The 26653-nt window shown below is 34.8% G+C and overlaps 2 protein-coding genes across 2 annotated transcripts in view; both read left to right on the top strand.

Annotated features, from left to right (window-relative positions):
• LOC106713338 (unconventional myosin-XV) overlaps nt 1-26653 on the top strand; it is a 94165-nt gene that overhangs the window by 5098 nt on the left and 62414 nt on the right. The window lies entirely within an intron of this gene.
• Nucleotides 24889-25810, top strand: LOC106713337 (leucine-rich repeat extensin-like protein 3). Its single transcript, XM_014506135.2, has one exon. The coding sequence runs from the start codon at nt 24956-24958 to the stop codon at nt 25808-25810; it is 855 nt and encodes a 284-aa protein (XP_014361621.2). The 5' UTR covers nt 24889-24955.

Below are 26653 nucleotides of genomic sequence, written 5' to 3'. Positions count from 1 at the left end.
AAATAAACAACAAAAAAATGAAAAGTATTTATTTTTTCTACTGCAATAGAAACCTGTATCAAATTGATGCAGTCCACTATTCTAACCAGTTAAATACCAAATAACTTATGTTCTACATGAGTAGAAGTCAAGCGTGATCGGTTACGCCGGATAATTTGGTAGAAAGCAGCGTTCGTTGAGGCTAACGGATTTCACCGGCGTGGCGCTGACCGGTCGTCAGTGGCCGCAGCTCCTGAATTGGCCGTACGCACGACATGCATTCCTAATACTTAGTCATACATACTTTTAGAGAATTATTAGTCAAGATCATCTCGAGCGAATTGCGCGCTAAAGTTCCCAAAACCAAGTGACAGATACTAGCTGTAGTGAGGCGACGTAAGCGTTGATATTTGACATGTCTAGTGCTGCGCCGATACACCGGCACAGTGTTGATTTTTGTCTCTAACAGTTCGGCCATCCTGCATTTCCTTCGTCCTCGAAGGAGTATTGATCCTTGCTGCATCGTTTTACACGCTGTCCCAAGCGCCATGAAGAGCCAGAACACCTCCAAGAAAAAGGACCTAAAAGCAAATCAGCCCCGTAGGCAGAAAATATAGCCCCGTAGGCAAACATATAGCCCCGTAGGCAAACATACAGCCCCGTAGGCAAACATATAGCCCCGTAGGCACAACTTAGCCCCGTAGGCAAAACATATAGCCCCGTAGGCAAAACATATAGCCCCGTAGGCAAAACATATAGCCCCGTAGGCACAACTTAGCCCCGTAGGCAAAACATATAGCCCCGTAGGCAAAACACAGCCCGGAGGCAAACATATAGCCCCGTAGGCAAACATATAGCCCCGTAGGCACAACTTAGCCCCGTAGGCAAAACATACGCCCGGAGGCAACATATACGCCCTGAGGCTAAACATACGCCCCATAGGCAATCTTTGATTTTCTTTTATCAATCATGTGTCTGAAATAAAAGTTTTATTAATCATACGCCCCATAGGCAAAACATACGCCCGGAGGCAACATATACGCCCTGAGGCTAAACATACGCCCCATAGGCAATCTTTGATTTTCTTTTATCAATCATGTGTCTGAAATAAAAGTTTTATTAATCATACGCCCCATAGGCAAAACATACGCCCGGAGGCAACATATACGCCCTGAGGCTAAACATACGCCCCATAGGCAATCTTTGATTTTCTTTTATCAATCATGTGTCTGAAATAAAAGTTTTATTAATCATACGCCCCATAGGCAAAACATACGCCCGGAGGCAACATATACGCCCTGAGGCTAAACATACGCCCCATAGGCAATCTTTGATTTTCTTTTATCAATTATGTGTCTGAAATAAAAGTTTTATTAATCATACGCCCCATAGGCAAAACATACGCCCGGAGGCAACATATACGCCCTGAGGCTAAACATACGCCCCATAGGCAATCTTTGATTTTCTTTTATCAATTATGTGTCTGAAATAAAAGTTTTATTAATCATATGCCCCGTAGGCTGAACATATGCCCCATAGGCTATCTTTGATTTTTTTTTTTTTTTTTTATCGATCATGAGTCTGAAATAAAAGTTATCATTATTATTATTTTTACTACCATGTCAAATACCTGGCATTCCGCTTACCATGTACTCCATGACATCTATACCCATCAAGACTCTCCACAGACTCGCCGCCTCGGCCTGCTCGCGACAGGCACTTCACAAGCGCCACTGCTCACCACACGCGTTTCACTGGTGCGCTGATTGTAGATAGGCACCGCTCAGGCGCGCTGATTGTAGACAGGCACCGCTCAGGCGCGCTGATTGTAGACAGGCACCGCTCAGGCGCGCTGATCGTAGACAGGCACCGCTCAGGCGCGCTGATTGTAGACAGGCGCCGCTCAGGCGCGCTGATTGTAGACAGGCACCGCTCAGGCGCGCTGATCGTAGACAGGCACCGCTCAGGCGCGCTGATCGTAGACAGGCACCGCTCAGGCGCGCTGATCGTAGACAGGCACCGCTCAGGCGCGCTGATTGTAGACAGGCACCGCTCAGGCGCGCTGATCGTAGACAGGCACCGCTCAGGCGCGCTGATCGTAGACAGGCACCGCTCAGGCGCGCTGCTCTCGACACGCGCTTCAATGGCGCGCTGCTCGCGACACGCGCTTCAATCGCGCGCTGCTCGCGACACGCGCTTCAATGGCGCGCTGCTCTCGACACGCGCTTCAATGGCGCGCTGCTCTCGACACGCGCTTCAATGGCGCGCTGCTCGCGACACGCGCTTCAATGGCGCGCTGCTCTCGACACGCGCTTCAATGGCGCGCTGCTCGCGACACGCGCTTCAATCGCGCGCTGCTCGCGACACGCGCTTCGATCGCGCGCTGCTCGCGACACGCGCTTCAATCGCGCGCTTCTCGCGATATGCGCAGGTTCGGACCCTTAGGCGGTAACTCGATCTACACGATTTCTCTTGTCATCTCAAACACCAAGTATCTTTGTGGATCTATAACATTCATCACTTGACCATGTAGGGCAAGCATGTCATGACATACCAAACAATAAAATCAAGTTTTAATTCAGAAGTATCCTGGTGACACACAAATTAAAATAAACTGAACTTAGAAAGGACATCAATGACTTAAGACATAATGATATCCATCTGACTCAGGTAATGGCTTTAATTTTATCACAACTCTCCTTTACCAGACCCTCACTAATAAACTGATCTATATTCTCAATTTCAGTTGTTAGGAAAATTCTTTAAATTAATTGAAAAACCTGATCTTGTCTTATTAAACATCAACACTAAAAATATAATAAATGTTGGTTTGATCTTACCGCAGTACAAATTGAATAAGTATCCATGCCAGGACATCCGGCAGCTTATACCAATAATGGCTTGAACAATCATGATATCTGTCATATTACATGACATGTGACATGCCAATCCCAAGTTTGTCATAATAAAATTTTACTGAATCCTCACCCTTTGGTTTAACTCAATTGGCATGTTCCCTAGTCTGAACTACTACTACTGTTCTTAACAAATGGAAACACTTGAATTAAATTTGTCATCAACTGACATAATGAATACATGGGGTCCTCCATTCATATTTTGGCAAAGTTATCTTTGCCATGCAATTGCATTGTAACATCTTTTCATGCATATTTGTCACAACTTCAAAATTATATTCCACATAATACACCACTTTGTATTTTAGTTTTTGTACCAACTCCTTTAATACCTCAATTTGACTGTCTTTTCTCTTTATTCCTCTTTGTGTGTCTTAAAATACAGAAAAGTATTTTTAATTATCCTGTTAAATTATAACATAACCTGTGGTCTTTAAAAGTACTGTCTTAAAGCCAACAGTATATTTAAATATTCTACACAAAACTTTTATCTATTAACCAAATTATAATCTTAATATTAAATGTATGATTCATATTATTTTACACACCACTTTTGTGTCTCAACATAAATCATACCTTGTTTTAAAATGAAAGGCACTTTTAATATTTTACACAAACTTTTGTGTTTTGACAAACCATAAAACCAAACCTTTAAATCAAACATTAAAATAGAAATAAACACAACAAATCTTGATTTTGTGTTTTCAAGCCAATGGTCTTTTCATGGTCTGTTAATAAAACAATTTTCGTAATATGACTTTATGATTGTACGATTACGGACTTTAGGAAAATGTTTTCAAGTCTTTTAGAAATCACCAAATTAAGAAATCAGTAAATAATTTTGTACAGATAATTAGAAACATGGAACAATCTCACCAAATATGAAGATTTTCACGCTGGTGTGCGTTTTAAGTTTACCATTTACTCGAAGTTCTCAATATCCTTACAAATTTAAAAATCTTACTCTCCGGTAAACAATACGATTCTTTTATGCAACAAAATCACTTTGTGAGTTTGGGTAATATCACACTTCTGAACTTTTAGAGAATTATTAGTCAAGATCATCTCGAGCGAATTGCGCGCTAAAGTTCCCAAAACCAAGTGACAGATACTAGCTGTAGTGAGGCGACGTAAGCGTTGATATTTGACATGTCTAGTGCTGCGCCGATACACCGGCACAGTGTTGATTTTTGTCTCTAACAATACATACCCTGGTTGTATTATAAAATATACGTAAATCCGATGAATGTGTTAATAGTAAAGTTGTTGTCGAATGCAGAAAAACTTCGTCCAAAAAATTTGTGTAAAACCAATGCGCAAAACCGCTGAAGGCCAGCGTCGACGAAGGCGTAGTCACCCTTAAATGTGAGAATCCTCGACACTCTCGGTGAAGACGTAATTATGACAATCTTAGTTTGTTAACCTGTAATTCTGTTAATTTAACAGTAATCTAAGGAAAAAAAAAAACTATCTCAAACAAAATGCGCTCAAAAGTAACTTAAAAAAAACAATTTCAAACAAAATGCACTCAAAAGTAACGTAAAAAAACAATTTCAAACAAAATTCACTCAAAAGTAACATAAAAAAACAATTTCAAACAAAATGCATTCAAAAGTACCATAAAAAACAATCTCAAACAAAATACACTAAAAAGAAACAAAATAATGTCATGAAAACTTCTTTCTTTTTTTCTTCTCTCTTTCAAAAACCCTCTAAACTCTAAAGAAAGTTCTCTTCTTTCTTGTAACATGTCTATATTGTATAATTATTGTTATTTCGCAGTCGGTGTCGGCCGAAGTAAATAGGTGACATTTTATATTTGAGATGTATTAGACATACTTACGTTTATGTCCCTACTTAGGCCGAAACCGACTCCAAAATAACAATAATTATACAATATAGACATGTTACAAGAAAGAAGAGAACTTTCTTTAGAGTTTAGAGGGTTTTTGAAAGAGAGAAGAAAAAAAGAAAGAAGTTTTCATGACATTATTTTGTTTCTTTTTAGTGTATTTTGTTTGAGATTGTTTTTTATGGTACTTTTGAATGCATTTTGTTTGAAATTGTTTTTTTATGTTACTTTTGAGTGAATTTTGTTTGAAATTGTTTTTTTACGTTACTTTTGAGTGCATTTTGTTTGAAATTGTTTTTTTTAAGTTACTTTTGAGCGCATTTTGTTTGAGATAGTTTTTTTTGTTTTGAAGTCGGCTATTTTTTTTTCTTAAAATGTTTGTTTTATTTCTCAATTTTTAGTGAATTTGAAGTTTAATTACAAATTTCCTTAATACGTATAAGGACATAAATAAGACAAATAAAGAAAAGGACTTTCCTATTTAATATGTGTGTACTTCAATTCAAAAACTAATTTAGAATACACCAGATAACCACTTATCCTTTAAACAATGAAATAATTATCAAAATCGGTATACAAATTGAAAATTAACGAACTAATACATCGTAGCGTGCCTTTAATTTTGTCCAGCCGCGCGCCGCAGTAGCATTTTTCGAATGCGCGTAGTTTTTAATAATTTAATATCTTCCAAACTATTGATCAGAATTACATAGTTTAAAGGCTAATGTAATCTGCATTTAATACTCTAGCCATCAAACATATTTATTTGGATAAGGATTCATATCGAATATAATATAATAGCGCCGTAAGCTTACGACGCTGTTTTTCGTGTGCAATTTAATCGAAGTTTGTTCATAATAACATGGTTTTTGTGAGACATCCATAGATGATAGATATATGCCACCTGAGACTTTTATTTAGCAAATTTAAGGATCTATAATTACTCGATACATCATTTTAATGTAGGTCATATAGTTTGACCTACGTAAGCCCAGAAAGCAAATTTGTGCTATTCATTGTAACGCGATGTAGCATTTTTCGTTTCCGCGTAATTTTATTCTTACGATATCTCCTAAACTATTAGACAGAATGATATAGTTTCAATTGCAAATATAATCTACATTTAATTCTCTTGATAATGAACATATTTATTTACATAAGGGTTAATACTGAACTTGAATAATAGCGTCGGAAATAGGGCATGAATTTAATTAATGTTTCTAAAGAAAAAAATGGTTATTGTGAGAAAACTATAAAAGATAGATATATGCTATCGCGGACTTTTATTTAGCACATTTAAAGAGCTACAATTCGCCATACATCATTTTTATGTAGGTCCTATAGTTTAGCCTACGTAAGCGCTGAAAGCAAAAATGTCCCTAATTTCCGCAACAAATTTTGAAGCTATATTCAAAATCTACTAGTCTTCTAGTTATTTGAAAAAAAAAACAAAAAAATGGGACCCACCTGCAAGCACTTCCTTTCGATTAAAATAATTTTTATCAAAATCGGACCACCAGGGGCCGAGTTTCGCGGTAACACACATAAAAAAAAAAAAAAAAAAAAAAAATACAGTCGAATTGATAACCTCCTTCTTTTTGAAGTCGGCTAAAAAGTAACAACTACTCATATACAAGGTGCTGATATACCGAATGCGCTGGCAAAAGGCAGCAAAAACTACCGGAATACCATAGCGTCATACTCTGAGTTTTTGTAATTCGTTAATTTTGTGCTAGTTTATGACGTCATTAATCGATTAATAACAAAATGTATTAATTAAATGGAACCTATTATGTCATTATAAAGCGTTTATCTCTAATGCTCGTTAAAAAATAGCTCCAATTTTCAACTTAATTATTTAGAAAATTAATGATAGGAATCATATCATACGTGTCGTATTTTAATTATTGTAATTGGGAAAATAAAATGAAAACTTTGTTACGTAAGAGAAACAAACAATTATTGTAAAAACAATATTATTATTTATTTATTATTTATTTATTAAACTCCACTTATAATATGTACAATATAATCTTATTTTACTTTGGGTTCTTAAACTGGTAGGTTTGTAAGAACCCTGCACATTCTCTATAGTTGGGTAGTTTACAATATTTTTGTTTACATAGTACGAATACGTCTTACACATTGTGATTCTAGTAACTGTGGACTTGAGCCAAGACAATGAAATATAAATATATTTATATATTTTTTCTATACATACATACATACTTTAATTTAATGTTATAAATTTAAGTTAGTTAATTTATCAATAAAAAAAGTCTTTAATTTCGATTTTATATTTTTGTCGTTTAAAGAGTCTCTTATATTTTGTGGTATTTCGTTTATCAGTGTTGGTGTCAGGTACTGTGTTGTTCTTTTTCCATAGAAGTTTTTAGCTCGTGGTACACACAGTTTGTTATTTGCAACACTTCGTGGGACGATTTTGGTACTATACTATCGGTGTAACTGAATTGATAACAAAAAACGAACCTTACATGGATACAATAAAATTTATTCATCATTCCATCATGTCAATATTATTTTTATAGATTACATTTTTATATGCCTCATAAATTTTTTGTGTTGTTAATTTAAATTAATGATTATTTGACACAGTTTTCGGCATGCCTAATGTGCTTTTCTCTGTTTAGTTCAGTTTAGGCAGAATTTTGTACTAGCTTTTAAATTAAGTTTGCAATTAGATTAGATATTTTTTCAAAAATCAATCTGTCACGTTTCGTATACTTGTTTGCTCTAAATGTTTTTAAATCTTATAACAACTTATGTACTATTAAAATTCACACGTGTCTAATATGTAGAGAAATATGAACCATAACTATCGTATATTTTCTACTCAGTGGCCTTTGATTGATCGTTCATTGTTTTGACTTTCTACACGCGTTGTTTTAGCGGTCAGAATATAAAATCAAAGTGGCAATAACGAAGCCAAAGTTATTCCGTGGCCTTGTCTCTTGCAGCTGGTCAAAACCTGTAACACACGATCGCGAAAAGGAACTAAAACCAAGCGTGGTCAGACGAAAATCACCCTAAAATTAAACGTTGCTCAACTCTGCAGTAAGTTAGTTAGATGCTAAATAATTTGGTGAAATAAACAAACTCCATACCAGATTCATACTAAAATTAATTTCGCTTCGGTTCCGATTTTATTTCGCCGTTGTTAAATGTTGTCATTCACATCACTATGTAGACTTTATCATGCGTTAAATCAGTTTTTAGTATAATTAAGTCAGTGACACTTAATATTGGCAACTTAGGCAATTCTCAGTTTATTAGTCGGTTATTGATTGCGTCACGTTTCATACAACCTTAACTATCGGTTGCGAAGTAACACGCAATAATCACAAATACCATTTGTCGCTTATGTGCATAATAAAGGTATTTAACAACATTTGACTTAGTGCTTATTTAAACATATATAACTGACTGATAGGAACAATGCAAATCAATAATTTGTTGCTATAAAAATTAATATAGATAATTTAAAGTTTATTTGATTGGCGATAGTTATTCGTGTTTATAAAAGGTGGAAATATTTATAATAAAGTCTAACTCCTAACGTAACTTAAAATAGTATTCCATTATTGTCTCATTTATCCTACAATTTAAGATGCAACGTCATAAGAACAAATTTTTAAGGTTAACTAACTAGGTTAAGACCAGATAATATTTTCAACCTTGAATCAACACGTACGGACATAAAAGAGACATTCTTTCGATGATCATTGCGTAACTATTATCTTAAACTAGTAACATTTTGTATTTTGTTGCTAATTGGATAACAATGTTGATTTTATTTTGCACAATTATACGTAATTTTGTAAAATGTTAGAATACGATAGTATTGTATTTCGTTCTGTTTATTATCTGTGTTCTGTTTATAATTAACAATACGAAATCGATAAATTAAGAATTTTTATGGTCTTTGTTACCTTTGAAGTGTGAAATCAATGTTAGTGTAAAGTTATACGTAAAATATTAGTTTTAATGTGTTTTCTTAAAGAAGTGAGTTGCACTTTAGATATAAATCCCTCTAAAATCTGAGAATGCACTTGGATTCATGGAGTCATCTCTTCGAGTTAACTCGGTGCATAACTTTGGCTACGGGTATTACAATATACACATATATATATGAATTCACGGTAGACGCATCTTTTTTTCATACGCAAAGAATTCAATGGCTTTTATCGCCGTCATTGTTTGGCTCAATTTATTGAGTCAGCAACCCTAGGTGCAATTGTGAAATCATAGCTCAGTAATGCACCAATGTCTCCGGTGCTTGTCACAGAGAGACACGGCATTTTTAAAGAGTTGTACGTTGACTCATTCGGTCACCTAGCAACCGAGTATACGATATTTTAAATGTCAAAACCAATTTGATCTCGATTAATCTTTGAACTTGGTTATCTAATTTGGTACATTACTACAAATTTATTAAAAGCATTTGATAACCTAACCATGAGTTTGATGGTCGTAAGACACGTTTTACAACAATAATCTTACTTCTTACTAATACAACAAGGTATCATAAATGCGAAAGTTTGGATGGATGAATGTCTATTAAACTTGGTATTAGTGATGCAACGGAAGTGTCTTAGCGGAACCAGAAACGGAAACAGATGTCAAAAATAAATTTTAGCAGAAACGGAAGCGGATGCGGAAACAGAAGTGTAAATAATATGAAAAAAAAACATATTTACAAACATTTATTTTTTTGGTAAAAACAGTTTGTATTCGTTTTTAATTTATTAAGGCATTGGATATCGGTGTCCTTTAGCCTTCAATATATGTATTTTTACTGTGCTGCAATAAGTTAAAATACGTGTTGACAAACGGAGGCTTTTAAATATTAAAACTTAAAAATAAAAATATTATTAAATAATAAAAATTCACCGTAAAAAGTTTTGGCTCCCAGCTGTTACCTTTTTTATTTTGTAAACAGTGAATGTGTTAAGTATAAAATACACCAAATCTAGATTAGAAAAAGATATAATTATTAGGCGTCGGTGGCTCGTGGCACTTGACTTGCAATCTGCAGGGGCTGGGTTCGTATCCCGCCATGTACCAATGTGTTTTTCGATTTACATATGTACATTTATCCGACTTTCTTACGGTGAAGGAAACCATAGTGATGCTGCCTGCACATATCTGAGAAAAAATTCAATGATATGTGTGAAGTCAACCCGCTCTGGGCCTGTGTGGTTGACTATGGCCTAGTCACCCCTAATTTGGGGTAGGCTCTGAGCCCCTCAGTGGGGATGTATAGTGAGCTGATGATAATGATGATGATGATATAAAATATTACATGGTGATCACTTATTCAAAAGTACATTTAATAACTCGTAAGTATGAAATAGTCACATTTTGAAAGTTGTCAAATTTTATATGGACAACAACTAGACAGTTAACTCCAGCAAGAGAAACTGATTGTTTTAAACAGCAGCAGAAAATATTACGCGCTTAAATTCACAAAAAAAGTACGTAAACAAACAAATGTGACAAGTGCCGAAAGGCCGCGCACGGACTGCGCGTCTCGCGCCGCGCATTTGGATCTCTCAGCCGTCGTAAAGTTCCGTTTTATCTCCGTTATAAAAGTTGCGGAAACAGAAGCAGAAACGGATGTTGAAAAGCACGCGGAACTTCCGCACTTGCGGAAACGGAAACAGACATCCGTTGCATCACTACTTGGTATGCGAGCATACTTTGCCGTTGAATTACAAGTGCAGCGGTCGTTTCTATCGGGTATCCACCACAAATCTACTAAATACGTACTTTTACGTTACCCGCGCTCTAGTGTCAGACTTCAAAAACGTAAAAATACGTTGCTCGCATGTCAAGTGTTAATGGTAAACAGATGTCTATTAAATTTGTCACAGATTAAATTTTTTTAAGAAAGCTAATGTTACAATACTAATGTAAGTATTTTTCAAAACCTACACGGGAATGGTTTACTTAGAAAATTAAATAACTAAATAAATTCTCGTTAGCCAACAGAAGAAAACGTATGTATAACATCTTGAGCAGTCTCCAACCTGACGCAAAACTTTTTGTTGCCCATACAATGAATAAATATATGTACTTTTAACGTTGTATTTGCATTAAAATTGAATTTATAATACACGAAGCATCACAGATTACAAAAACTGTTCGAAGCATATGCAAAAAAATTCTGTTTTTTTTATAGTTTATATTACGAACACGAAAATAACGTTTATATTACGGTTATGGTTTTTAAATACAAAATTAAATATTTTGCTCTTTGGAAATGTTAATTGAAATAAAAAATAAAACAGGATAAAGTGTTTTATATATAAAATGTATTAAATAGTACCTACTGTCAACACGAAAGGCGAGCAGATTATTATTTTTTTATATAACTATCTAGTATTATTACTTTCGAATGGAATTGCTCTGACCTTGGAAAGTATAAACAGGTCTTTTCTTGTTATTTTTTTATTGGCTAAAATAAAAATAAAAAACCAAAAACCTAATGGATATTGAAAGTTATTTGCTTAAATAAGAACCGTTTAAATTCATATTATTATATAACAGGTATCCATCACTAATGTCTTACAAACAAAGGTCAAACTGCTTAAATTGAAGAGTTGTTTACTGCAAAAAAGCCCGGCCTTGATAATGTATCAGATAGTAAATATTTATAAATTAAAATCTACTCAAGTTTTAATATTCCTATTTAAACGACGTTTCTCTCAACAACGTGCTATTACGTTCCTTAATATAGGTACTATACGGACATAATATACTATTTATGTAGAACTAGGACTAGGAGTACATAAAATAGGATAAGATGACAGTCGAACCTGGATAAAGGAGTGTCCATAAAATTGTGATATTTTTCTCGCTCATAATGGTTTCTCCAAGTTTCTTGCTTACGGAGTGGACAATGACTCTCGCTTATATAGTTTTCTGAATTATAATTACTAATAGTTCTACGATATTACTATTATTATTACTATTCTTTTATAAAAAAATAGCTTTGCTTATTTTTTTATATTAACATAACCTACACTAAGTAGAAATCTAAAATGAAGGTGTGAGTGGAGCGGACGTTCGAATGGCATCGAAGGTCTCGAAAGTAAAACAAAATTTACATGGCCCACGTGAAGGCACGCGACTTGTCACCCAGCATTAGCATGCTGCATGGCTGCCTATATAAATAGAATATTGTGGAAAGTAAAAACTTTATTATTTTACATATCCAATGAAAACTTTTCGTCTTCTCCTCAGTCTTAGGTATTCAATGCTAAGAATTTTAGCTTATTTATTGCCTTAAATGTGTTAAAATTTATCTTAACTTTATCTTATCGCTTTTAGTGTAATTCGGAATACAAATAAATTTGTGCAAAAACACTTTCAAACTCATATAATTTAAAGTTAATGAAGAATCTTCAGATACGCTAAAAGCCTTTTATAATTTCCGATATGAAGACAGAATAAAAACCGTAAAACCATAAATAATTCGGCACTTCACATCTCTTTGGTTTCGGCGGTAAAAAGTGGCGCGAAATGTCACCCGCGTCGTTCATTGCCGGCGAAATGTCAAACGAAAGCACCAGTGAGTGCTTTCAGGTACGCAGTTTCCATTCACAATGCGTGTGCCACTTGTAACTGACCCGCTCAGCAAGTTTTTAGGCCCTTACGAGAAATTTTCACTTGCGTCACGTTTACCGAGAAAAAAAGTCGGCTCGCATTTCCGATTTCTTCCAATAACAGTATTAAGTGTGACAGAAGCGCACGGATAACAACTTTTTATTGAAGTTTATATAATTTGATTATTGCGTTCTTTAGAAGGAAAGGAAATAAAAGCATGAAATAATTTCATTTCTTTTAAAATAATTTTGTATCTTCTTAAACTGTTAACAAAGTTTCCTTTAATTTATTTGTTGCCTGTAGCTTCATGTATCTGTTTTTATAGGTGGTAGTAAAATCGTAATAAACGTTATATGAATGTTTCTATATCTATAACTGTTTCATTGACCAGTTAGGCCTCTATAGTGGTCTCTTCACACGTTACACTTGCTACACGGCGCGCTCGTCCGCGACGGTCAGCCGTGTGGCAGGGTCATTGGATTACTTCCTAGGGAAAGATACTTAAGAATATACATCTGCTATTCTCACACATTATTTTGTTTCTCTATAGAAAGACTATAACCGTAGGTGTCTAAGACCAAAATCTCTGTATAAAAGATATCGTAATCTGAGAAAAAAGAGGTAACAATATGTTTTAGACGGAGTTTTTGGTCTCAGAAATCCACTATAAGACTGCTGAAGTGAAAGAGTATTAAATTTGTAACTTTAATTAAATTAAAGTCAGTTTCAATTATGACATTACAATTATTAATAATGACATAAAACTGTCTTTGAATATAATATTATGTCGTTAAATCTTTCTACGAGATAGAAGTTGCGGTTTATTTTTCGTTCGATGTACGACCCTTTTTCTATTTAAACGTAATTTCCAATCTTACTAATATTATAAATGTGAAAGCTTAGATGAATGAGAAGGTATCTCTAGAACGGCTCAACGGATCTCGATGAAATTTGGCATGGATGTAGAACATAATCTCTAAGAACCCGTAGACTAGTAATTAAGATTTAAATTCAGCAAGTTACAAGATAAATATGGTTGTGTATTTTTATTTGGCGTCATCCTTCTCGTAATCGTATGGTTCAATCTTTACTTCAACTGAAACAACTGACTGATCCTTTTTTAGTTCTAGGTTACATAGGTCTTTGTCGAGAACTTTGAAGTGGTAATGGAAGTTTCCATAACGTGTTATTATTACAATACCAAAGGTAGCCCTGCGGCGGACCGCGAGCGGTCAAGGCGATGTTTTGTTTGTGTCATGACAGGTTTTGTAATGCGATACTACTTGTCTTGCAAACTAAACATGTTGTCTTGTAAATAGATAAGAAATAAAGCTACTATCCTCCATAAATGTAAAAGTACTCTAAAAAACATCAGCTTCGTGGAAAATTTGTCAATTCTGGTTGTCTTCAAAGTCGATTTGGTTTTTGGTTTTACCCAAACGATTAAATGATTTGACTTGACTTAATGTCCTAGGCTCCCGTAGTAGGGCAAATGGTGTCCACAGTGCGCCGCCAGCTCGCTCTATCTTGGGCTCTGCGTTTGTTCTCGGGCCATGCCAGCCTGATTGCCTTTACTTTCTCTCTGTTTTCTCTCAATATTGTAGATTGTTTTGAAAAAAACGTTAAATGTGCACAATAAATTGTGGTTGCCGCTTCGTCTCGATTTCTATGTATTTATAATAATATGTATGATAGCTTTCGCCCACGACTCCGTCCGCGTGGAATTAAAAAAAACGTAATAAGTAGCCTATGTGATCTTCCAGACTATGTTCTACATCTGTGCCAAATTTCTTCAAGATCCGTTGAGCCGTTCCGAAGATACCTTCAAACATCCATCCATCCATCTAAACATTTATAATATTAGTATGATTCCAAATAGATATGTTTGCTATAAGAAAAAGTATATTTGAAGTTTGGTTTATAAAAAAAAACTGTCGACAAGAAATTTTCTAGTCTATCGCTTCAAACATCGAATATGTTAAGTAAGCAGTCATAAATCTAGCGACAATGTTATAAATGTGTCATGTAAACAGCGAGAGATGTTGCGACACAGCTGAGGCAAGCCGGCAAGCAAGGGAGGGCGCGGCAACTTTCTTCGCGTTAACACAACCACAACCACTCAGCTGCGATTCACGGAAACGATGGAAATTCTCTTTATAGTTTATGATCGTGTAAGTTAAGTATATTGGTACATACGGAGACATCTTACAGTGAAATTTAACTGCCATATATCGAAATATATTATGTCATTGTTTTTTCAATAAGATTAAGACGGATGAAAGTATGTTTTTATACAAGTGTTTTGTCAGTGGAAACCCTCAGTAAGCGTTACGAATACATTCTCTACGGTTACCATTCATAAAAATCTGCATAAATACAATACAAAGTTGACCACTTGTTCAAATTGCGTCGTTGGTTTTTCTGTGGAGTAGGTGCGACCAAATGGAATGTAGCGTCGGGTAAACAAAACATATATGTGTGTGTCAACACTTTCTATGAGTTTATTTCAAACTTGATAATTATAATTTTTATTTATCAACTGGATAAGACTTTTAAAATAAAGTAGTAAACTATTCTGCTGTTGTCACTAAAATTATTCATAATTTTTTTTATTGGAACGAAGTTCCTTATCGCGCGTTGTGAAAGGGGGCTAGACGGAAAAATTCTTACGAAAAGTTGTCACGACACTTTTTGCTATAGTAAGTATTTTAACGACGAATGAGCGCTACTTCACCATGGCAACGACGTGACAATATATAACGAAAATTCATAGAAATAAAATGTACTTCTTGTGAAAACTTAAGTTTTTAATTCATAGCATAAACATTGGTTCCTTCACTAATTAATCGAAAAGAACTTCGTTCCATCCGGGTGTTCCTTGACACCTCTCAAGTTTTTTTTTTTTATTTCAAAACATCTGCATATCATCCTTGCAGTATACAATCAATTTGACACTATACTCACTTTACATAATAGTTTATATGATAACATAGTAAATAACACGTAACAATGACTAATAAAAAAATGACATAAATAAACAGTACAAGAATATATCAACACGTAACTAAACATCAATATTCACATCGTCTTCCTCATATCTGTTGCAGCCTCTGTGAATTTCGGCTCGCTACAACTTATACGTTATAAATTCTAGTATTTGTTTTTTTTTTTTAATTTTATTGAATTACTACTAGAAACACTGAACTTTTGTTAAGTTTCACGAGACTGTTAGGAATCTTAAAAAAAAACTTGCTTAAAGTCAAAGAATTAAATTCCATTCCCACTTACGATCGAATATTATACAGCGAACTGTCATGAGAGCTATGATTCGTCATGTTTCTATGTTGGTATGACCAATACCGGTTTTAGTGCTACCACTTGCCGAGATTCCTAGTACGCCCCCTTTTTCTACCACGTCTTGGGGACAGGGTTACGTGAGACTGTGTGATTCGCAGATGGAACCCCTTTCTATCCAGCGTCCTGGGCGGTCACGTATAAACTTTACAACCTTATTGCATTGTGAACCACATTTCGCCGATGTATAGGAAATAAACTTCCTCGACTCCACATTATTTATCATACACTTCCTGCAACAATGTTTTCTATTCTTCCTCGCATTGTCTTCATTGTGTCAATTCGTTTGTTGATTACGCCTACACTGTAACCGGCAAAAAGTTTGCGTGTTATCGTAATATCAATCAAGTTTGTTACAAACACAGGTGGGCACAGTTAATCGAAAAGTTAACTTCGTTAATCGTTAATTCGTTAATTAAAAATTTAACTTCGTTAATCGTTAAAGCGTTATATTCTCGAAAATTTAACGCAAGTTAAAGTTAATCGTTAACAGTTAACCATACCAAAATTATACATACTACTTTAACACTTATGGTGGCGACACTTGTTAAAAATATTAATTTGATTATTTTAATTATGAAAATTAATTTTGATTAATATAAATTAATTTTTATTATTTTGTAAATTAATTTTTATTAATATAAAAATTAAGAAAAATTAATCTTAATTCTATACAACATTAATTAGTATTGGAGACAAGTATGAATGCATGTATGAATGTATGAATGAATGTAATGACAGTTCCGCCCATGTACTAAACAACTATTTTTAACACAGTTGTGAAAAAATGAAGCAATTAAATATAATAATAAAAACACAATAAACTCAACTAACTAAAATGTTTGGAAAATGGCGCCAAAGGTAAAAGAATACAAACTGAGATTTTTTTTGTTTTCTTCACCCATTCTGGGTAGGCAAGGGGAACTATGCCCAAACAGCGAAGTCTTCGGTAGATTATTTTTATTGATATGAAATGAAAATGTAATTTAATGAAATGAAATAAAATGAAACCAACCTAAGTCATTGAATAAAATCCTTAAATCTGATATTGCAATAAATTAGGGGCTTCTTTTTAGAAATACTTGCATGAATTATAAAAACTTCGTGGTTGGTTTTTTCTTTTTAAAAGACATTATTTTGACAGTTGGGAAAGAGAACGCACGAGTTTGGAAAAGCTAAAGAAAAAGCACGAGTAAAAAAGTGTTCTTAATACAGTTGCTCAAAAAGTGGCGTATTGCAAGGACGAAGAGCGTTCGGAATGTGGGCTATTACATACTCTTGCTTTTATATGCTCGTAATGAAATATACTATTTCAAACCTTCTTTTGATTTTGTCTTGTTGGTCACGTCTTACCCGGACGCTCTAATGCGTCACACTTGCATGCGAACTTCACATATATCAATTATCAACTCGTTCGTTCACCATTCGAGTCGCCGACAATCGCCCAACATAGTTGAACTTACGAGCGTGACGTGGCGCTTAATTTAAACAAAATGACAGCACGTCTCCAAGTTTCTAATTTAACGATTAACGGACTTTTATTAACGGAAGTTGATTTTAACGGAAGTTAACAAAAGCGTTAACACTTTTTGAAGTTAACTTAAAAGTTAATCCGTTAAGCAAAATGTTAACTTCGTTAATTAACGATTAACGGATTAACGAGTTAATGCCCAGCTCTGGTTACAAACCGATTCGCCTACGCAGAAGTAATTCCAATGGTCCTTTAAATAGGTCGTTGACTTTTATATACGCATATTGACAAATATAATTCATTTATCAATATGTCTTTTGTTAATTTAAATTTGATTTTAAGTGTCATAGAGTCTAACGTCTGTATGACTTCTCTAACCAAAAAGATTTAGAAAAACTAGTTGTATTAATAATACGCAATACTTCCTTTAAAAGTAAATCGGGGTTGCCAGAAGTAGAATTGGAAAAATGATAATTTGTTATTTAATCTGTGATGAAAATGATTAAAAAAAAAACAACCAATAGTTCACTTGTAGATGACGGATTTCGACCTCGAAGTATACAGATTGTGTTTCCATTTTATTCATTTTACCAAGTTAAGGCTTTAAGTAATTATTAACATTTTAAAAATGATATTTTATTTAGAAAGTGAATGTTAATTAATCAAGATAAATCTGGAACAACTCAAGGACATTTACAATTTTAAAAATGTCATCCATTCTTATTAATAAAAAAATTAAAATAGAGATTTACAATACGTTAAAGTAACGCTTGTACAAAACAGTAAAGGCATTATTTGAACAGATGTTGGCAGTGAAAACCTACGGCTATAAAGACTCACAATATTTCTCATGGGCAATGGAACTTTCATTTTTGTACAGATAAATTCGTAGTATACAACCAAAGGCGGTTTTAACTCTTTAAGCGAGTGAACTTCATCTGACGTTAATTTTAACTTATCTCTCACGCCTTAGTCCGACCCTGTAACGTATAACGTGCGATTTTAACTTTTCAAACACACTAAACGATTTTGCGAGTCTGCACTATTAGATGTATACAATATAGGTCAACTTACATAAACGTCAATAAGTTAACGTATACGTGTTGAAAAGTTTGTGTTAAGAAACTATGATAGACTATCGCTTGTCATAAAAATGTCGTCATCACATAGACGACAAGGAGCTCGAGTCTATCTTAAATTAGAGATGATAATATAAAACTTTAACGAATAGTTCATTAAAGTATGTAATGTTAATTAAGCATTTACTTTGAAGATCTAATTTTTAGGAAACTGGGTACTTATTTTTGATGTTAATCGATACTTTTAGTCCTAGGTTAAATTACCTAACAATGATATAATAATGCCCTAATCATTAATTGCTTTAGTGGTGGGATGCGACAATAGATGGCGTACTAGTTACATACTTACGTACCAATCCTTACTAATCTTACTTAATTTATACGAGTAAATACGAATGTTTAGATGGATGGATGTATGTTTATAAGATATCTCCGGAACCACTGAAATGATATTAATGAAATCTGAAATAGACGTAGAATATAGTCTGAAAGAACACATAGGCTTTCTAATTAAGACTTTTTTTTGATCCCGCGGACAGAGTCACTTGCGACAGCTAGTAATATATAAGCATTGTAGAACAACCTTGAATGCGTATGACAGTACACGTAGTATGGAACTGCATTTTATAATCGATATAAATTTAATACGGTTGTGTGGAAATTTAGCTGTTAATCAATTACATAGTTATAATGATTGCAGGCCGGTGTCGCAATGTGTCGCAAGCGTAATGCCTTGTATATAACTTGTTTGCTCGCATTGACATTACTGGAAGGCTTGGAACTTGTAAGGAACCGTAGACAATATTGGATCCTAAATTACCTGGTAATTCTTTATTCCATCCATCAAACTTCATTGCTGTAATAACCACTCGTATTGACGCATATTTTTTCAGGTTATAAAAAAGATAGGATATTACAATATATTCGTGCTGTCCATAACCGTCTAAAGGAAATCGGTATTACTCTTATTTTTGAAGTTGCACTCTGCTGTCACAATGGAAACGTTTCTATTCACTGTTTACAAAAACAAAACTGGAATGAACAGTAAATATGTAAGAAACTTAACGTCATCCTCGTAAAATAGAAATATAGCAAAATGGCGACCGAATGGAATTCGCAAATTTATTTAAAACGACTTCATATTTTAATATTTGTTGAACGACGTCATTAATATATTAAGCAGGCCTTGTAATACCAAGACGGTTGCCATATTAAAGTTTGTTACATTTTGTTAGACTGGTTTATTTGTTAGTTACTTTATAAAATTGCTATCAAGTTAATTTTCGTACTTAATTAACGGTTCAATGTTGTTATTCGGTTTTTAAGACAATTGCCAACATTCCAAACATTGATTGCCATCAATTTGCCGTTTCCCCTACAGTATGTACTTACTACTTACTCTTTCATACATTTATATCAGACATCATATCCGAATTCTCTTCTTCTTACGCATTTAAGTGACCATCGCATTTATAAGCGAGCATCGATTGCTATAACTTCAAAAATCAACTTATGCCGGAAAAATATTTGAAATGCATGGCTATTATACAAAATTAATTGATATTAAATTCAAGTTTATTTTATTAATGTAGTTAAAATGTTAATAACAAAGATTAGTATTTATTTTCAAGGGCGGAACATTACCAGGCGGGTCGGAACCGCTTCCTCTGTCGTTGCATTGTCGGTGACATTTGCCCATTAGGGCATTTTCACGCTATTTAACCTTGCCCATTGTTGTTAACCAACGTGAATTAAACTCAATTTGACAATCACAACAGTGATGAAATGTATTGTAAAAAGCAAGTTACTTAAAGTAAAAATTAATCAGCTTTAAATGGAGTTCCACTATGTAAATGGTTAAAATTTTGTGTCTTTGAAATTAAAAGTGTCAGAAATTGTTTCCATTCCTGATCCCTTGCAAAAGGTGTATGAGTTAACAATAAATACCGCAGATTTGCCTACTTCCCCGCGGCCCAGTGACACAGATGCGCAAGCGCATGCGCTGGCACCGATCCCACAGCAAACACTTCTTATGCAACCTCCGTGCATACCAATCTGTACACGGTTAATTACCCCGTCCATGTCAGTGCATTTATAACATTCTAATACTTTAAATAAATTTACTTTAACTCTTACATAACCTCTAATTATCCGTGTCTAATATATGTTTGTGTCGAGATGCGACTTAACAAAATAATGTCATATCATCCCTTGCGTTCTCTTTAAAAAAGAGAGACAACGATACGTTTTTGAACTGATGTTTCGGTAGTGGAAACTCATGGAAAGTCTACTTTAAAATACAGACTCCAGACTAGACAGAGTAGTCTGTACTGATGTCAATTACATCGAAATGAAACAAATCGATTTTACTCCTTTTAGATCTGATTAATCGTTGGTTTCGGATACCAAAATCCATGCATAAAATCATCATCTCTCACATTACCTTTTGACAAAACAGAGATAACAATGTATTTTATACTGGGATTTTGGTCTCAGAAACCAACGATAAATCATCTTACAACAGAGCGATGCAACGCTTAGATTAAACAATAACAGTGCACATGTTGAGACATTGTTTGCACACGAAGAAAATTGACATTTACTAAATCCGATTCGCCATATTGTTTCGGCAAATTTCTCACGAGGTTTACGTAAACATTTAATAATATTTCGGAAGCCAAAGATGTAATAGTTATTTAAAATTATTAGGTTACTAACCTTAATTTACCATTTCAAAAGCATAAAGTAACCTTAAAATTATATTCGTAATCATTTCGACCGGAAATAATTCAAGTTATTATCTTTATAACAACTTTACGTTTGTTTCACATTTTACTGCAAATTCTAAATAGGATTTCTTTGCACAATGTTGTCTTGGATTACAAGACATTATTTTGTTATTTTGATTGATCTAGTGATGGTTAATTTTACAACTTTTTTGTCACACTGCGTTAGTGTAGATTACATTCGCTAAATGTACATTTAGTGACTCCCTTAGCATTAACTCTAAGTGCTGCAGTAAGACATTTTGTAACAGAAGTATTTAAATAGTCAGACTTATTAAAAGTTTGGTTAAAAATAATTAAATTAAAAAGTAATATGGATATCATTATAGATCTCTATTAAAGCAAGTCGAACGCCTAATTATGAAAATTGTTTATTAATAATATACTTAAATTAGCTACCTAGAAATCGAGGCCGACATAAAACTGCCTCCGGCATAGTCTGTTTTCGATCTTTAAAGCCGTCTTTCGGTCGTTAAACACTAATCAGAATACTTGGATATCTAACCGAGTATTTTATCTATTTAAAGTTTACTCATACACATTTAATAAATGTTAATAAAAAGTACTTGAAATAATTTACAAAAACACTTTTATATGTCCACGCCACACACTAATGACAATTATCGTCAACCATCCCTTCAACTAAGGAATCCCTTTAGCAGCATTTATGTGGCCCCTAGAATTTCGATTTAGAGTCATGTTTAACAAAAGAGAATACTTAAGAAGCTGATTGGTGAAAACGGGCATAAGAGTCGTAATTTGGCGATGAGGTAGCCCTACTAAGGTTCTTAGTAAAATCGTTTAATGTAGGCTTGAATGTACATTTAAGGGACTGCTTATCGATTCTCCAATATTCTGAATGAGATAGTTAATCAATATTTCGTAGCAGAATGCGTGAGTGAAGGCGTGTGTATCAATAAATACCGCGTTAGCGAAGCTAATATATTGAAGTGAAAGTCGGGTGTGGTTAAGAAAAATATGCGAGCAAGATTAATGGTATAGAAACGTAACATTAAAAAAAGTCTGAATTAAGATAAAATATGCATTACAAGGGAAAAGTGATAATTTGAAAACGTACATATACTTTGAGGCATAGTTAACATTAATTGCTGTAGGAATCTTCCTAAACCTAGGAAACAAACATCAATTCTTTTGGGTTAGATCATAAGTAAAGATACTAAAGAAGACATGTTATAGTCAGATATCCAATATTACGATGCAGTTTACTCATGATGTTAACACATTAACATTCGAGATTCATTTTTTATTAAGACCATAGAGAGTGTAACTCACAGAGCTGTATGCAATTTAAGCAGTCTATAAGTGTAGATATTTCATTGTAAATCTACACTAAGAGTTGTTCTTAGTGACCACTTAACTCAGTGGCAATGAGACTACAAACTTTTGCATTAGAAATAAATTAAATATATCCTGCCGTTGATCTCATCTTCTGCGAACAGATTTAAAACGATCTATTGATGATAAATGATTTTATTTATAATCGTCTGATGACTGGTTTTATGGTAAGTCATTCATAACGCAACGTGTAAGGGATTCATGATAGTCCGCCATTTTAGTTTCTCAATTGATTTTATAGCGCCATAGAATTATTGGGCTTTCTAACGCGATCGTTTTACCGACGTTGCAAATTGTTTGTTATAATTATTTTAATCGAATTGTTGTTTTAAGTTTTTATTGTATTTCCGACGTATTAAAATTTAATTATTTCCCTTCCATTCCGATATTAAATTTGTATAATGGCACTTAATAAAAAAGAAAACTTTCTGTTCTTTTAATATCTTTGCCAAAGGCCTGTGGTTGAAACCGTTGCCGAGTGGTATAAGGACAAGGAGATGATAAAGATTTCAAATAATATAAATCAGGGAGATGAAACCTGAAATTTAAAATTATGGTTGCTTTGTAATACTTTCTTATAATTTCTCTACACACGTAGATTTGTGTTCCATTACAATAGTTGTCTACGCCTTATTAGAAAGCAGTCTGTTGGCAATACGTAGTCTGCATACACAATGTATTGACAGCCCAAATCAAAAGGTTATCTACTAAATTCCCTTTCAATAAGTGGTACATCATATTGTATTGTATTCATTTTTTTTTAAAATACAAGCATTGTAAAGACAATTTCTTATTAAGAGACGATTTATTTACGTAAAACGATAATTATCAGAAACTAGCTTTTACCCGCGACTCCGTCCGCGCGGAAAAAAAAATAGAAAACGGGGTAAAAATTATCCTATGTCCTTTTCCTGGTTCTAAGCTACCTGCACACCAATTTTCAGTCAAATCGATTCAGCCGTTCTTGAGTTATAAATAGTGTAACTAACACGACTTTCTTTTATATATATAGATGTCAGAATTCAAATTATTATTATTACCTTTTAACAGCAGTGATTGTATAAGAAATTGGTTATAGAATGATATATATTTAATTTATGTGGCAACTCTATATAAATTAGTGCGGTCGGAACTAAGCAAGGCGTATTGTCCTGGTTAGAATCGATTGATATTCAACGCGTCCTCCAACATCTTTACCGGACGGAAGCGTCCATTGCAATTGTTTACCGGATTCAATGAACTTTTTTTGGGTCGTCCGAAGGCGCGACTATAATAATTTATGCCGGCAACGAGCGTGTGTTTTTTAAATGCCAATCAATCTGTTTCGAAATGATGCTATGATATTTATTCAAGGGCACGACTTGATCGCATCGAGACTTGTTTTTGCCCGTTTTTTAATTAATCACACGTCAAATTATCAAATCTGAATAACATGAAAAATACTATCAGATAGTTTTAGCATATATTACAGATATGAAGGACATTGTTAATTACAAAGTATTGCAAAGAATTTTATTGCGGTTCTCGTTAATGTAAAATGAAATTGAATTACGCATTGCGTGATACCAAGAGATGCGTCAAAGTGTCAAAAGTAATAATAGTTAGGAGAATATTTCTCATCAAGTAACGCTTTTCACTTTCTTCAATTAAGAATGTATGGACGCGACGAAACAACTGACGGTTAGTTGATTATATAACAACACTTTCGTTTGTGTGGATTCATTCGTTTTTCGTTTATTATTAACAGAATATGTTCATGAATTAGCAATTATCAATAAACCGTTGTAATTGCTGTTTTGAAGTAGATATAAAGACAAAAATAATTGTTACATATTTTTCTAGTTAGTTCGGAATCTTTTTGGTTTTACTTTAAACATTAAAAGGTCAACATTTTTACGTAATAATACTATAATGCATCGTAGTGTTGTAGTGGTTGAAATCTTGTCTCATTGTCGCAGCAGGAGTTGAGTACGTCAGTTGAAAGATAATCTCACTTTGTTCGCTTTTTCTCACGTTAATTGCTTGATAAATATTTTGACAATTTTTTTTACGCTAGAAAAATGTTTTCCTTAAAATGATGTTATTATACGAGTGCATTTAATGTTATACATATTATCAATCAATTTCTACATTCCTAACGATCGCAGCGAACTTGACGTGATTTATCACTTCATTATTTTTTCAAATATAAATATGGATCAGATATGTTAACTTGCAATTAATATGGAGAAATTTATTATTGATAACACGTTGGTAAACTATTTCGATATGATATTACGTTCAGTTTATAGGGCAATATGTTTGGTATATAACAAGGGCAACATTGTCCATTTGACAAGTTACGAACACATCACCGATGGCGGTGAACATTGGAGCGGCGATTTTGTTATTATTCGGGGTAGTTTACGTAAGTGCTTTTAATATAATAACTTTAATTCATACTATGTCGTATCGGATTCGGAATTTTTAATTTGTATTTACAGTACCCGGTAAATAGCCAGTATTATGCACTATCATCATGTCCTTCATCCCTGATGGTGGCACCCCCAGCGCCCATGTACGCCGCGCCGTCCCCTGCGCCCTGCGGCTGCCCCTCCTTGCCGTGCGGCTGCCAAGCGCCCACACCTATCTACGTCACTCTCCCCACACCTCCTCCCCTCTGTGTCACACCACCTCCTTTACCTCCGATGTACATTGAAGTCCCTCTACCTCCGCCTATAACTGTATCACCGCCCCCAGCACCTCCGATGTGCATCACACCTCCGCCACTTCCACCGATGACTATCGCACTGCCGCCGCCACCACCCATGACAGTGTCGCCTCCACCTTTACCTCCGATGTGTGTTACACCTCCTCCTCTCCCACCCATGAGCGTAAGTCCGCCGATGCCGCCGCCTTTAATCCTGGAACTGCCACTTCCGCCACCTATAGTGATCGAACTGCCGGCTCCTCCGCCGATAGTGGTTCAGCCGCCGCCGCTACCGCGAGTGATGGTTCAACCGCCGCCGTTGCCCCCGATGTCAGTTCAGCCGCCCTGCCCGCCGCCCATGATGGTGCAACCGCCGCCGCCGCCGCCGATGTGCATCCAGCCCCCGGCGCCTTGTCCGGTGACCGTGCAGCCACCGTGCCCGGAGCCGCTGTACGTGCAACCTCCGCCGCCGTGTCCCATGACCATCCAACCACCGCCGCTGCCGCCTATATGCGTTCAACCACCTCCACCTCCGTCGATGTATATTCAGCCGCCGGCGCCGGAGCCTTTCTGCATTCAGCCACCGGCGCCCTCACCCGTCTGCTTCCAGCCTCCTCCTCCTCCGCCGATATGTTGCCTGTCGTCGCCCCCCGGCTGCGACTGTCTAGCCGCTGCTCTCCCTTCACCAATATACTTATAAGTCATTGTTGCCATTGTTAAATAGTTCATAAGTAATGTATTAACATTAAAATATAAATTGTTCCTAAATGTGTTTGTTTAACTTATGATTTATCTTAAGCAAGCGAGTTTATAACAACCTTCCCTCATAACTTCCTTCGTTTTCTATTAAAGAATTTGAAGCATTACTAGTCGCCGGGAAATAAGGTTCCATATTAGTTGTACATATAGCGATACAAAGTACAGATTAACGACTGCTTGTTTCGACAAATAGCAGACATAACATGAGTATATGTAAGCTAATAACAACTCGTGTTACCTTTGTCTTGTTATACAATGAACTATACAAGTTCGAGTTTGTATCGCTTACAAAGTACGATAGACACTGGATACAATGTTCAATATTGACACTTTTCATTCAGAATTATCAGAAGCAGTACATATACTATTTGTGTTTCGAGAATTTCTGTTCAGTTTCAACCAAATTATTGAGGCGATAACAACATGGAAGAAAAATTTAAATATTTATGTATATATCTCTGATAGGTACTTAATTGATGAAATTAAACATAATTGACAGAGCAATCAAAATTCCTCGGGTCTGAGGAAACTAGCGACCTAATAAACGGATTGCACATAAGTAATTTTTTCAAGATACATTCGATCACACTGAAAGGAATCTGTCCGTTGATATTAAAAGTGTGTAAAGATTTAGTTGGTCTTTTTGTAAAATGAATGACCACCATTTTTTATTTAAATTAAACCGCCATGGAGATTGCGTTTTGGTGAAAGCTTCGGCTCCTCTTGATACCACATTTTGCTCCTCAACGGATTTTAACCAATTAGTTTATTCTCAGCTATCAGT

This window comes from Papilio machaon, chromosome 10 (assembly GCF_912999745.1).
Source record: "Papilio machaon chromosome 10, ilPapMach1.1, whole genome shotgun sequence".
Lineage (NCBI taxonomy): Eukaryota > Metazoa > Arthropoda > Insecta > Lepidoptera > Papilionidae > Papilio > Papilio machaon.
This window is presented reverse-complemented; position numbering and strand designations above follow the sequence as displayed.